We start from the raw sequence: 15,507 nt of genomic DNA on the forward strand, positions 1-15,507 counted from the left end.
AATATATAATCATAAAAAAAAATAATTATAATATATAATCATAAAAAATAATAAAAATATAATTCATGTAATTAGGTTTGATGCTTTGGAAAATAAATTAAAATAATTTTTTTCTCACAAAAAAAATTAAAAGCGAGGTTTTGAATTTTCTTACATAATAATTCGCGTGGATCTATCTCAAATATTGTTTGAGTTCTGTTGTGAGCAGTTGTGTTTGTTTGTTTGTGTTTGAGTTCTGTTGCAGATTCCATTCGCATTTTATATTTAAAACATTAATTCCTTAATTTTTAAAATAGTTTACATAATCAAGAGCTTATAAACACGAAACCCTGTAATTCAGATTACTCAAACTAGCAAAGTAAATTACATTTTTTATTAATTTACAAAGTAATGAAAATTCAATGCTGAAGAATATTTATTGCTAAGCGTAATCAAAATAAAAGTAAAATATTTTAAAAGCATTAGGATTTTGGTTACAACGTTTGAATTTATAAATACCGAAGTATACAGAACTTATCTATAATTCAAGCTTTCGGATATAATGAAATAAAATTAGAGTTTTAATTGAACTGTTCTAATTAAAAATGCTCTTTTATTAAAAACGTGGAAAACTCCTACTTTCGTATAGTAAAAAACAAACAAATAGCATCTGATTTATTAATTAAAAATGTGAATTTTTGAAATATTGCGAGAAAGTTTAGTTAAAAACTGCTTTGTTGAAATATAATGATTTTGTTTTGAGTTTTATTAACATTTCTCTCAGAACAATTTAGTTAGATTTTGACTATACCATTACAATATTTTTTGTATAAATAAATGCTTGCTTTAAAAGCTTTAAAACTTTGGTACAAATTTTTTTACTCAACTATTTTGGTATCTTTTTTAATTAAGAAGGGACAACGCAGCAAATTTTTCAAAAATAAAACAAAAAATTTCATTTTTCAATAGTTTATCTTTTTAAGATTATTGTACAAAAATATTGAAATCAGTTTCGTAAAAATGTATAAGTTACAGCAAAACACGTCGAGCGCGTTGCTCGTCGCGCTGTGACCTAAATATAGAGCGTTCGTTTTCCAATGAGGCGAACCGGGTTCGAATCCCAGTCGATATGAATTCCACATTTAGCTTTCACCGACCACAGTGCTGACGTGAAATATCCTCAGGGGTAGACGGATAATGAGCTAAAGTCCCCTTACCGTCAGGTTAGCCGTGGGAGGTTCTCGTGGTCCTCCTCTCCATGTAACGCAAATGCGTGTTAGCTCCATCAAAAAGTTCTCCACGAAGGCAAATACTCGATCCCAATACTCGATCCATGAGTTCCCTTGTCTTCTGGATTGGGTTCAAAATTACAAGGTTACGGAGTTGAACATTAGATGTCGTAAACCCAAAAATTGGGTGGGCTGTTCAATGACGATTATAAAAAAATAAAATAAATCCAGTGAACTTGTGCGATCAGTTGATTTATAGATTTGCTCACTCCTATATAACAACTTTCGATATAAATAGTTCTAAAAACACATAAATGACAAGAATATATTTTCTCTTTTTTATCTTTTATATTTCACAATAAGTTTTCAAACATTCGAAATACAAATTTAAACTTCAAAAATAAAAATTCCCCTTTTTTTTTCAAGAAAAAAAACTGCGAATGAGTTAAAAAGAAAGATATTCGGAAAGAAGTTCCTTTGTTTGGCTAACAAGAATTACCTAAATGATGTTTATTCAACTTTTAATGATACTGGTACTGCGGCATGAGAAAAAGATTTTAAAACTTTAAAAAAAAAAAATTGAAAGGTTTGTATTTGAACTAATCTTTTTTTGTAGGATATTCCTTTCTTTAAACAATTTTCTTTTTTTTTTAAACTTGTAAGTAGTTTCACTGAACCATCCAAACAAGTTCATTATAATTTTTTTAAAATAAATATGAAGAATATCGATGACTAAGCTTGAGTTTTTCCGACTTGTTTGTGAATTTTAAATCTTTAAGTAGATTGCTGACTCTTAGCAAAGAAACTTCTATGTTCCGAGAAGAAATTTTTTTAGATCGATTCTCAAAAACTACAGAAACCATTAGAGTAAGGACTTTATAATTTATTAGGATAGAACAAATGCTACATTACTTGAACTTTGTTGTAAATAATTTCATGGGAAGTAAAGAACTTAATCTAACATATGTAGGGAGAGTGGGGTCAATTGTAACATTTTTTACTTAACTATTTTTAACTAACAAAAAATCCAATATATTATTAGTATTAATTGACAGACGAGTAAAGTAGACTATCCTCTACTGGAAAAAAATTAATACCCTATTTTAAATGTTATTAAATTAGTTGTTGACAATTTTTGACAGCCGTGCACTTGCTACAATTGTCCCCACTTACGGGGTCAATTGTAACAGTTCATAAATTCAGCTAAAACATAGTTAATTATACATATTATCATAGTTGTAATATATTTTTCTATTGATCAAAATAGTAGTGATATTTTAGGAGTAAAAATAATAATGAGCAGAGGCCTAAAGGGTTAAACTTTTAACTTTAAGGGGTTAAAAATTTTAATTTATGCTGTGAAAGGTGACAAATAAAATAATGCACATGCAACATAATATAAATCATATAGGAAACTATTGGTGGTTCTTAAAGAGTTGAGTTAAGTAATGGTTTGTAAACATAAGATTATTTATTTTCAGCTGTTACAATCGTCCCTTTACTTATTGTTACAATCGTCCCCAAGACGCCATTTCAGCTTCATTTGTTAAAAACAATGCTAGTTAATTAACAAAACTAATCTTTTTTTTTGAAATGTTAATTAAGGTGTCCACTTACATATTCGGTTAATAATTTTTATTTGTTTAAATAAAATTACTTTGTTATAATATAATATTCTAATACCGAAAAAAAGTACTTACATAGCATGAAAATATCTTTTGTGATGCAACTCTTTCAAAAGTACATAAAAATGGTTGCCAGCAGGGGTGTACATGTAGATTTATGAAATACACCTTGTACGCCACCTGGGAACCAAATCTAGAATCCGACACTCGAAAACTTTGCTCTGTTACAATCGTACCCTGTTACAATTGAACCTACTCTCCCCTATAGTTTAAAAATGTATTATATTTTAAATTTTGAAATTTTTTAGATTTAATTATTTTTGAGAAACAAATCCTCTGTGCTTTTTTAAAATACTTTTCATAGAAAAAAGTCATCTTATTTAAAAAAAATTTCTTTAAAAATAATTGTCTTTTTCGCTTCCTAGAATATCTTTTAAAATCCTTCGCTGAAATATAAGACTCATTACAAATTGTCTATCAGAGTGCGTAGCCAAATTTTTCAACAAAAAATAAGCTACTTTTAAGTACTTTTTAAGCACTCAAAAAATATTTTTAATCACTTTCCAAAAAAAAAAAAAAATCATAATTAGGAACTGTGCAGTAATAAATTTTTTTTCTTTTATCGTTTTAATAGTTCTTATTTTATAAACATAAAATCATTAAAATTTAGAAACATTTTTACAAATGTTACATAATCATGATAAAATAACTAATTTCTGATAAATATTGCAGAGAAACTTGTGAAAATCATGCTTTTTTTCTGTAATTTAGAACGGCAATCGATAGGGCAAAGAAAAAATCTCTTTCTAAAAGATAGAAAATGAAGCACTTTTTACAAACCCCGAATAAAAAAAGCACTTTTAAGGGCTTTTAAAACACGTAAATCAAAAATTAAGCACCTTTAAGCACTTTTTAAAAACGCTACGCACCTTCTCTATGTCCATGACCCATAGCTACAGACCAAAATAGGACAAGGAAAACAAGGATTTATTTTTTCTGTAAATTAATTGTGATTTAAAAAGATTTATATTTCTAGTATTAAAATTTAATTAATGTATATTAGTAACAATGATATATATCTTTGTTACTATAATGGAAAATGTGATTGTTTTGTGACGGAGAATGTGGGGCAATTGGTGCAGATGTCCAACTTCGGTAGATGATGAAGGATAATAATCATAATAAAATTTTATTCGGAAGCAGTTGGATACAAAATTCGAAGAATATTTTATCTAAATGACTTTTTGAGTGAAATAATAAATTTAGACTCATAGTAAATTAATAGTAAAATAATTAAATGAGGAAAAGCCATGGAAGACAAATTCCCCATAAGTACATGATCTTAAGTCAATTCAAAAGTGATATTTAACTCCTTGACATAACACTAAACATTTAAACTTTAAACCGTGCGGAATTATTAATTTTTTGATGTAGAAATAATTTTTGATTGTACTGTAAACAACAACTCACAACGGAATGTTGACAGTGATGCCAACTGCTCCGGACATGCCAGAATAATTAAGAGAAAAGGTAAATAACTACGAACTAAATTTTGCAAATATTTGACCAGTTTTGCTTGTTTTTTAAAAGGTATAGCATGACATAACTGCTATAAGTGGAGAATTAGATAAGCTTACGAAATATTTAGAAATATTGGTGGATAAAAATCTACTAAAGCAAGAATCACAATTGATAAACTACCACTTTAAAATATTTATTTGCTGTCCGGAGAAAAGTTGGCATCTCTGTGTTGAAGACGTCTAGGACACGTCAATTATTGTTTTGACATAAGAAACAAACGACGTCTCCCAGACGTCTTCGCATGTCAAGGAGTTAATCAATGCTTTTGGAGTACAGGAGAGATTCATTGTGGTCGCATTATCGCAAAAAGACACTGCCAAAAGTAAAGCCAATTCAGCCAACCTAACGATATCTAATGTTAATATTTAAATAAGTTGGCTGAAGATTTAAGGCGAAAAAGTTCGCTGGAAATTAAAGTAAACCTAATATGCTATTGTCTAATGTGGCTGTAGAAAAAAAGGTTAAAAGCAGATTTTGATGCTCAGTTGTGACATTGAATAATAGTTAGTTATACACTTGCATTGAATTTAAAAATTCGACATAACATTTATTGAGAACAGAAATATATGCATTAGCTCTTTATAAAATAAAATTAATTACTGGTTTATTTATGTAAATAAAGATTAGGAATGATTAAATTTATGAAATAGAGGAAGTAGTAAATTTAGGAAATAAGATATGTTATGCCTATAATGACGTCGTTACGATAGATTAAAGATGATATAATAACATATTGATTAAAAAATAATTAAAAAAATATTTTTAACACTTTTTAAATCCTTTATGTCCCCTTTAAAAAATTAAAAAAAATTGCAATGGTAGAAAAAAAAAACATAGAGCACAAAAGGCTTACAACTTCCAAGCAAAAAGTATTTAAAAATATATTTAAAAGACTTTCTAAAACTAACTTTCTAAAACAAACTTTCTAAACAATACCAACACGGACATCCTTTATATTCTCATTTGAAGATGGCTCTCATTTTATATGATTATTAGCTATTCACAAAACCTAGAATACACCTATTTATTTCATTCAAATTCAGCACATTTGCAAAAGTGGATTTATTAGATAACAATCTTCCATGGGATGGATCATGAACGTAACTGATTTTCTCTGTCAACAACAAAATGTGTCAGTATATAGTCGAATGCCTCTTTTATTTAGCATGGTTGGTGAGAAAATAGAGCTGTCGTGCTCAACCCTTGATAACCTGGAGGCATTAATCATGAATGCATGGCCATGTCACTCGTTTTCCCGATAGAGGGATTATTTCTGGTAGTCATGGGGATTATTTCAAATATCCGTAGGGATCCCATTCTTCGTTTGTTGCCATTTCATATCTTAGTAATGTTGAGCGAAATGGAACTATTCTGCACCAGCAATTATTTTCAGTAGCGAGGAAGTTGAAAGTGGAATCTTTAGCTTTTGATTTCTTTATGTAGTGACAGAGATGTTTCCGTTGCATTTTGATTTTGCTATGATAGGATTTGAGAAAGTAATTTCGCTTGGCTTATAAGCTTCTAAACTTAGTAAAATATCTCTCTTTGCGTGGTATGCAGGCATTATTGTTTTGGGTGTTCTCCTTAATGTTGCATTCTGTTTTACAGCGTGAAAATTATAGGACTTAGATATTTGAGTTTACTAAGGTGAATAGAAAAGTGTACAGGGATTATTATGGAATAAAAAATGAGCTCGATGATTATTATCTGCTAAACTTTTTGGAAGAAATACCATACGGGCCACTCTACTGGGAGAAAACTTCAGAGTTAAAATTTAGCATGCGAAAAGGACTATATTTGTTTTGTTTTTCGAAATTCCAATTTCTGCGAAAGATAATGCAAATTTAAATGTCTTTTTTTCTTTCGAATTTTGCCTCGATAATGTTTGCTTATATTACGTTTTGCTTTGCTGCTCAAGATCTGTATGACTGAGAAATTCGAAATTACGATGTGCGGAAAAATAAGACAAAAAGTTCGAATAAATAAAAAAAATTTTTGATTCGATTGTTAGTTCGAGACTTATTAAATGTTAAACTGGTTGTAAAAAGAACATGTTAGTCGATCTACTGTTCGTTGAAACGCAACTGCAGAATGGAAATTTGAAGCGCAAACCACAGTGACAGAATCATTTTGATTTCTTTTTCGAAATTCCTATTAATTCGAAAGTTTTTGCAATTTTAAGTGGAGGTTTTTTGCAATAGTTTTTTTTTCTAAATGATAATTATTTATCCATTGCTGTGTAGAAAAATTTATCTGTTTCGAAATTTTAATCTTATAAACTCGCGATTAACTTAATGTCAAAGGTAACAAAAAAATGAATGATTTAAAATTAAGAGAAATATTAGACGTTACTGGATATAAATCTTAACATTTATCTTGACATTTTTAAAAATACGTTAACTAAAGTTAGTTAAAAACTGTTTCGTATGTGAAATGTTATATAACATAAGGTTATTTATTAGATATTGTCAACGAGTAAAATTACTTCTCATTTATCACTGCTTATTGTGTAGCATATTCTGTGTTCCAAAGTTAATTTTCTTTTCTAGAACATTTAATTATTTTTCAAAACTAGTTATATTTTTCATTTCGTTAAAGTTAACATATCAATAAATTATGCTTGCATAAAGTTATAATATTTATATATTTTTTAACAAAATGATCTTTTTTATCGAATTAAAAGAAGATCCAGGAAGAAAAGCGGTTTATGTCCATTTAAGCTAGTTCTAAAAAAACGAATTTACGCACAGGCAGGAACTGTTTTTTCTCAGTACGGCCCATATTCACTGAGTAATAACTCTCGTTGAGGCGGGAGTACCTATTTTTCATGTTATTGATTTGCTACGTTTTAATCATCCTTATAATGCCATAGATGGCAATCAAAAAACATGGGTACAAACCCTTCTTTAATGATGAGAAGCAACCACGGGGGTTGGTGAGCTAAGCTATCAGGGGGAGGAGCCTTTTAATAGTTTAAATAAAGTAGAATTATTTATAGCAGAGTTTCCCGTGCACGCTGTTGCGATGGTTGCCATTAGGCACCCATGGCGTCAAGTTTATTAATTGTAATCCCATGCTATTTAACAGGGAAAATATTTCAAAGTAAAAGAAACGGAATTTTGTAACATATTAGAATCCTATTCTTAAAAAGATGTTTTAAACTTTATTTTAATTTTTATAGATAAAACCTTCATTAAGTTCTCACATCGCTTTAGACGAATTTACAATGCCATTAAGTGTGGATAGTAAAACATTCATATAGATTATACACCAAATAAAGCAAAGTTACAATTTTTTTTCTTTCCGTGAGACCATTTTAAATCTCGAATGGGTGCTGCAGCTTTTATATTTTATTTTATAACAGGTGTTGTCCAGCCGATCCAATTCTGTGACTAGACCATTAATGCTTAACTCTGTAGCCTTGTAATTTTGAACCCAATACAGAAGACAAGGGAATTCTTGATTTGGGAGATACGTATTTGCTTTCGCGGAGAACTTTTTGAGGGAACTAACCCGCATTTACGTTGCATGGTGAGGAAAACCACCATGGTTAGCCTAACAGCAAGGATACTCTAACCCATGATATGTCTACCACTGAGGATATTTTACGTCTGCACTATGGTCGGTGCGACCCGGGTGCGGAATTCGTATAGACTGCCATCCCTGGGATTTGAACCCTGGTTCTCCTCATTGGAAGGCGAGCGCTATATCACTTTCAAAGCTCCAGGTTATGATTTATTTATAAGTATCTTTTAAAAACTCTGAAAGAAGCATGCAAACATTTACTACGACCTATAAAAAACTCACATAAGTTTGCCCTTGTGTTATGATGATATAAAATATCCATCGAATTTGACAGATCACGGGTTTGAGTCCCGTGACTTTATCGTGTCACTTAGTTCAGGAGTTTAATTAATTTAGTTCATTGTAACTGAACTTCAAGGGCCGTTACGTAATGAAACTTCGAAAATTACCAACTTGTTAAAACATTAGAGACTCAACATTAATTAAAATTAAACAACAGAAAGTGTTCTGATTTTAATTTTGAAAAAAATTATTTTTTAAATGATTGTGTTAAGCCAATATTTATTATAAAATACCCCTGTTGTGCTAATTAAAATTCACTAACATCGAAATAAAAGTCTTTTAAATAAATCTCGTTTTTTTCTTCCTTCGCTACATTTCTAAACAGTCAGTGAAATATTAATGCACAGTTCAAATCTATCGAACTCCTTGGCTACACTCAAGCATTGTTCAACTATTAAAAATGCTTCAAGTATCTAAATATTTTAAAAGCTAATTCCGAAATGAAAACTTCCATCAAAAGCTTTTATGATGACATTTTAAATTACGTTTTTAAAGCTAGTCTCATGAACAAATAAGAAAAAGCTCTTCATATTTAAAATGTAAATACTTGTTTGAAAAGCCATTTTTAAAACAAATAAAATTTTGTTGTAACATTCTTAATTTGTATAACATAGATGTATTAATTAAAAATGAGAACGCGCGTTTGCATAAAGCATGAAAATGCGTGGGCGAATGTCACCTTGAAAATTCGAATTCTTTATAATGTTGTTTGAAAATATAAAATTTGTCAGATTAATTTTTCTAAAAATAGCTTTTAAAATTGAAGCTCCTGAGTATATAATAAAGGAAAATAATTATGCTAATGTTTTACATTAGTTTTGCTTAAAGGATTATAACGTTTTTTGAAAACTCAAATCTAGGCTTCTGCCTCTAGAGAAATTAGATTTGCTTCTCTCTTTCTAACTTAGATGTTTATGTAGTAAATGTATGCAAAAAATCTGATGTATACAAAAAAAAAAGAATGGGTTTATAAAAATTAATCAAAAAGCTTTTAAGTTCTTTTTCATTATTCTTTTCCTTTTCTCTTATTTGTTTTAACAATAGAGTTTTTTATTTTTGTTTCTATTACTTTTAAAAATTTTATAGAAATTCAATGTTTTTAGTTCAGTAAATAAGCTCTAAAGGTCTAAACAATGGTACCATTGCAGTATATTTTCTCCGAATAGTAACGTCAGCGGAAAAAAAGCCTGTTAAGAGATGCCATCTATAAAACTTAAAAAAGAAAACAACGCTTAAATGTATATTTTTTTTTAATATCTGTGTCAGAAAAATAATTCATGTAAGCTTTAGAAGCAATTTAGGACCGGCCCTAAAATGGGACAGTGGTTACTAAAAATTCTGAAGGATGTCGTCTCAGATTTCATTTTATAGATCGTGCTTGCTATCTTGTTTGGTTTATTTCTAACACTCAATTGGCAAAATTCATAATAATTATAGATTTTTTCTTATGAGTGAAATTTTTGGAGGAGTTAAAAGTTTGGTATTTTTGTTGCTCGTGGTTCTAATTTCAACACAGAATTAAACAGTATCCCAAACCACTTGCAATTTCAATTAAGTTATCCTGTTGTTATCCTGCTAGTTAACAAAGAAAATTTAAACAAAAAATTCGTTTGTATATATCGTAGGCTAATTGAATAATCTGACTTTTTGCAAACAGTCTCCGCTATTCTACGTTAGGCTATTTAGAATCATCCTGATATTCCTTAACCTTACTGCAATGAGCCCGCGTGACTCACGGCTAGTTAGGAAATATATTATTCATTCGTGTACGTTTAGCTACATTTGTTTCAGCAGTTTAAAGCGAAAGTGTATTATAAATAATCATTTACTGCAATAAGCCTAAGGAAATTACGTCGATTTGAGTAACTCAACACGCAATTCATAAATTAGTCTTTATTTTATTTTATTTTATAACCGTCGTTGAACAGCCGACCCAATTTTTGGGTTTACGACTACTAATGTTCAACTCCGTAGCCTTGTAATTTTGAACCCAATCCAGAAGACAAGGGAACTCCTGGATCAAGTATTGGGAGAAATTTGCCTTCGTGGAGGGACTTTTTGAGGGAACTAATCCGCATTTGTGTTACATGGAGAGGAAGACTACGAGAACCTCCCACGGTTAGCCTGACGGAAAGGGGACTCTAACCCATGATCCGTCTACCACTGAGGATATTTCACGTCAGCACTGTGGTCGATGCAAGCCGGATGCGGAATTATGGTATCGACCAGCCATCGCCGGGATCGAACCCCGGTTCACCTGATTGGAAGGCGAACGCTCTATCTTCGAGACATCGTTTCTATTAAATAGAGTAAACACGCCAAGAGCTATGAAAAGGCCAAATTTATTTGTAGAAACAATGACAGAATTGCTATGACAACCCTAGAGGGTTGTTGAACCCATCTAGGAGAGTTATCCTGAGATGTATAAAAGTTGTTATGATTTAAATTTTTTTCCTGCACAATTGGATAATTATCAGTTACGTCATCGTTTCACCAAATGAGCTATATGATGATTTTAATGAGTCTAAAATATCAGACATGTTAGGAGATATTGAAGACCTCTAATTATCCTGGTGAATGGAAAAATGCTAATGGCATTTACAAAATGCTGGTGGCATTCGTGAAATGCAGGTGCCATATGCAAAATGTTGGCGACCTTTGCAAAATACCGGTGACGTCTTTAAAATGCCTGTGACATTCTTTAAATGCCGTAGACATTTGCAAAAAGCCGGATTTCCTAATTAACCTAACAATATGAATTTCGCCTCTATCATAGAAATGGGATATAGGTCGAACGAACCCTCTGATATATTTTCCCGTCATTTCTTTACGTTCCAAACATCAGAGTCCTCTCAATCACGTGCTTCCCTTCTTCTCGATTTTGACGTCGAAAAAAGACAGTTCAGATGAGTTCTCTTTTTCTAGTAGACTCATGTTTTGTACTTATAAAGGCAATGGAGAAGAGTTGAAAGATTCAGGATTGTTAAGATTATTTAAACTTTACCCTCCCTCCTGTGTTGATAGGATTAGCTTTAACACCACTGCCAGTATTCTCAATTTTTTCATATATTGTTGCTTTTAAGACGATTTCCATTGAAAAAAATCAGACGATTTCCTAAATGAAGTGCTAAATAAATTTTTAAAAAAACTTTGCCCCATTTTTAGAATAGTACAATGTAAATAAACAAAGAAGGAAACAAACAATATGAAACCAAAACTTCGCCTACTTTATAGCACTAAAATTTAAAATAAATACTAATAAGTATTAATAATAAATAATAATCACAACTTTATGGTTTAGTCCAATCAATGGTCATGGCTAATCATAACTTTATGGCTATAAAACGATAACTTTATAGTTTAGTTGTGTTTAGTCCGTTTACATTTACTTGCAAGATCGTTTTCAAAGGACAAATTTGGGTTTCAGAATTAATAAAATGGAACAATCGGGATTCATTTGATGCTTTAAGGAAAAGAAGAACATGCCTAAAGTTAATTTATATAGTAAATAAAGCAATTGTTATTCCAAAAAGTGATAAATTAACTTAGCTGTGAAATGTGAAATGTTTTCCTTTAACAAATCTTTCCGTATATCCACAGTAATTTACCATATTTTAAGATTTTTGACTTTATAAACCCCCCCCCCATCGATTTTCTTCCATTGAAATAAAAAGGGAAAACGGAAGTTAGAAAAATTCTCTCTAGATTCGCCCTCCTGTCACGTGGTTTCTTTCTAATATCTTGATGTGCGTGCTCTAATTTCATTCCATCTCTATGGTTTCAATTCACTTTGTTTACTGAACCCTTATTTCGCAGCAAACGTTTCAAATATTAATTTAATTATTTTCGCTCTCGCCACTGTAACTAGTGTAGCCAACGCTTTACTTCAATAATCAATAAATCAACCAATTTAATAAAAATATACCTTTAAAAAGCAATAAAACTGTAAACATGAAGTCATCTCCTTGTTTCATTACATGTTGATTGAATTTCAATTTTAAAATAAACACAGAGGGGGTTATACGTAAAATATGAAGTTTCTTTTTTAATTAGGTCTAAACTATACAATTAAAAAATTTCTTTCTCATTCTTTAATTAGACTTTCAGCTTGTCAAACAGATAAATTGATAACTTAAATTTTAAATTAAGAAAACGATTATGCAAAATGGAACCATAGAGACAAAATCTTTATCTCCAATAGTGAAAAAAAATTAGTGCCTCTAGTGTTTCGAAACACTTGATAAAAATTCAAACAAGTAGTAGGTGAGATTACAAGTGATGTAATAATTAAGTCCTCACCGGAGAAAAACCTAATCCTGAAATTGAATTTAACACAAAAAAATGGCAAGTTTTTGCAAAAAAAAGTATTTTAATTAAATTTATTTTCAAGGAGAGGCAAAATATACGGCTTAAATTCGTAACATTAAAATGTCAACATTGCTTCTGAGGGTAAGATTGTATTTAAATCATCGTTTTTCAACATTGCAAAGGTGGCAAGAAAAAAGAGAAATATAATTCGAATTTCTCAAGAAGTAATTAAATAAGACTGCTTTCTTATTTTCTCGACGAGACTTAATTAGTTAAGTAAGAAAAAGTATGCTAGATATAGCGAAATGCGTAACAAGATTTCGAGAACATGTTTTAGACAGTTAATTATTTTCTAAGAGGTCTCAGATAGAAAGAATAAACTTTTACATCATTTTATAAGAAGCTTAAAATTAATGTAAACTTGGTATTTTACAGCAAGTAGTATCTAATTTCAGGATAAATAATTTTATACAAAATTTATGTAAATGTTTAAAAATATTTAAGTTTGAAAAAATATTTAAGTTTGAAAAATATTTTGATACCGTAATACATATTTTCTTATAAATTAATATACATATAAGATATTATAAAAATATATTTATGTATAAGACGTGTTTTTGAGAAGATATTTTATGCAAATTAATTAGATTTAGAGTTCAGCATTTGGAAAACATAACTATATTTCCAATTAATTTCATAAAAGAAAATGTAAGATAAGTCTAAACTTATTTTTGTCACAAATATTACATAATTTTTACTTTATCACCAATAAATAGTAAACTGTTTTTAAATGTGTATAAATACTATGTATAACAGGAATAAAGCAAAACAATGCAAATATAGCTCAAAATGGACATACTATATTTTCGGTTTTATAAACAAGAATCTCCCTCAGTGTCTGAACACAAAATGACGGAAGAAAGGTACAAGCATGGTGCAACAAGGAAAAAAATAAGTGACTTAACCAGTAGAAGAAGAAGAACGAACTTAAATAAGATAATAAAAGAAGGAAGGTAAGAAAGAGGTGTGAGAGGTTAGGTGGGAACCCTAGGCTCTATGATGTGGAAATATAAATTAGAATGGATTTCCAAAAATATGAGATTGTAGAACATGAAATGATTCCCAGAAGTCCAGGTTGGTAGATTCTTCATTTGGAGTAGGTTGCGTAAAATTATTGGCTACAAAACCAGCGTGTTATTTTCATAACTTTTTTTATGAAGTTTTGATTTCCACCTGACTTTTGGACTTATGTATATGTACATGACTTTATTTCTCTTTAGTATCTGTAAACAAACTCATGACTCGCATCATGAATTACTTTTCGTTTGTAAGCAAAAGAACACTTTGAATACTGCAGTGTCTTGAAAAAACTTTCCTTATTACAACAACATCCACAATATTCACCAGATCTTTCATACAATATTCCCTTAAGTATTCACGAATCCTTCTTTCGAAACAAAGCTGGAAATTGCAGTTCTTCAGAAGCTGGTAATGCTTGTTGGCATGCTGTAATATTTTGAACTACGGAAAATACTTATACAACGGTGTGAGCATTTTTTAGAGATACTATAATATCTTTTTATATGCAATGATTCATAAGGGAAATTTTCCGAAAGCCCGTGACTTACGTTATTTCTTAAATATAGAATAATTTTGCAATATTCATATAATGAAATCCTATAATTTACTCTAATTAATGAATTGAAAGTAATTTGGCTGATGGTGATATATTATACAATGCCACAGTACCTGATGCATTAAGAAACTTCATAGAAAAAATATTTGTTACAGGCTATGACTAACTGTTAATGCATGAACTCTCCCTCACAGTTGCTTGTATACCGTTCCTAATTTTTCAAGAATTTCTCAAAATCCACTAATACATTTAACTTCCATCCAAATTTATCAAAATTTTGAATTATGCTACCGATTTTAATTCACATTTAAAAGAAACTTCCTAGACTTAAAAAACAATATGATTACTTATTGAAATATATTTATTCTCTTTTTTATCTCATAGACACCCTTACGTGAGATTAGAGATAACAATGATACTTTCCATCTTGCAAAAGATAGTACATGAAAGAACAATTCGAAAAGGTACACATAGGCCTACTATTGGACCAAACATTAAAAAGAATATAATTCTTATACCATTCTTACCATCAAATGCGTCCAAACCATATAGGTATTTAATATGATGTATGATGAAAAAAGAAAAAGAAAAATTCAAAAGATGTTGAACCAATAAATCTTCAAGATTTCATTTACGGACTCTTTTGATTTTGACGATAATTGTCTATATTGAATACTTTAACTTCATTATTTTAAAATTTTCATTCGCTTTAAAAATATATAAATAGAAGATAGCAGTCGACAAGTTTCAAGCGCTCAAAAACAGGTGCCCATTCTCAAAACTTGTCAAATTTTATGTTTTTCACTTTTTTATGCATAAATGTTGGCAACGTTTAGTTAAATATAAATGTAGAATCTTACCTCTGTGTCCTCCTCCACCTCCTCCAGATGTGCAGCCGCCTCCACCACCACCAAATCCACCATCCGTCCCCCATGCACTGGCAACCATGCAGACCATACCACCACGGCCACCTTCTCTCAAAGATTCACCACTGGTTGGATGACCGGTATTGTCATCCCAACCTCCACCACCACCTGAAATTGGAATTAAAGTAGTTATTATTTTGTTAATAGTTTTTTTTAAATGAATTGTATTGTTTACACCATCGCCTATACATATGTGGATTGTTTTTTCTTCTTTCTTTCAGAACAATTAATGCAAACTTAACCCTTGTTTTGAAATTATTGTAGTCCGTTGTTCTGGTATTGGTTGTTTAAAACTGATTTATTTTTCCGGCCACAACTATAGTAAGGCCTACTACTGTTGTCGAGTAGACGGATCG

The 15,507-nt window shown here is 30.2% G+C and overlaps 1 protein-coding gene across 1 annotated transcript in view; it reads right to left on the reverse strand.

Annotated features, from left to right (window-relative positions):
- LOC107456001 (leukocyte tyrosine kinase receptor) overlaps positions 1-15,507 on the reverse strand; it is a 219,144-nt gene that overhangs the window by 68,266 nt on the left and 135,371 nt on the right. The window contains exon 15 of the mRNA XM_071178398.1: positions 15,086-15,259. Within this exon, the coding sequence (XP_071034499.1) occupies positions 15,086-15,259 (174 nt within the window). The remainder of the gene's footprint in view (positions 1-15,085; positions 15,260-15,507) is intronic.

This window comes from Parasteatoda tepidariorum, chromosome 3 (assembly GCF_043381705.1).
Source record: "Parasteatoda tepidariorum isolate YZ-2023 chromosome 3, CAS_Ptep_4.0, whole genome shotgun sequence".
Taxonomy (NCBI): Eukaryota; Metazoa; Arthropoda; class Arachnida; order Araneae; family Theridiidae; genus Parasteatoda; species Parasteatoda tepidariorum.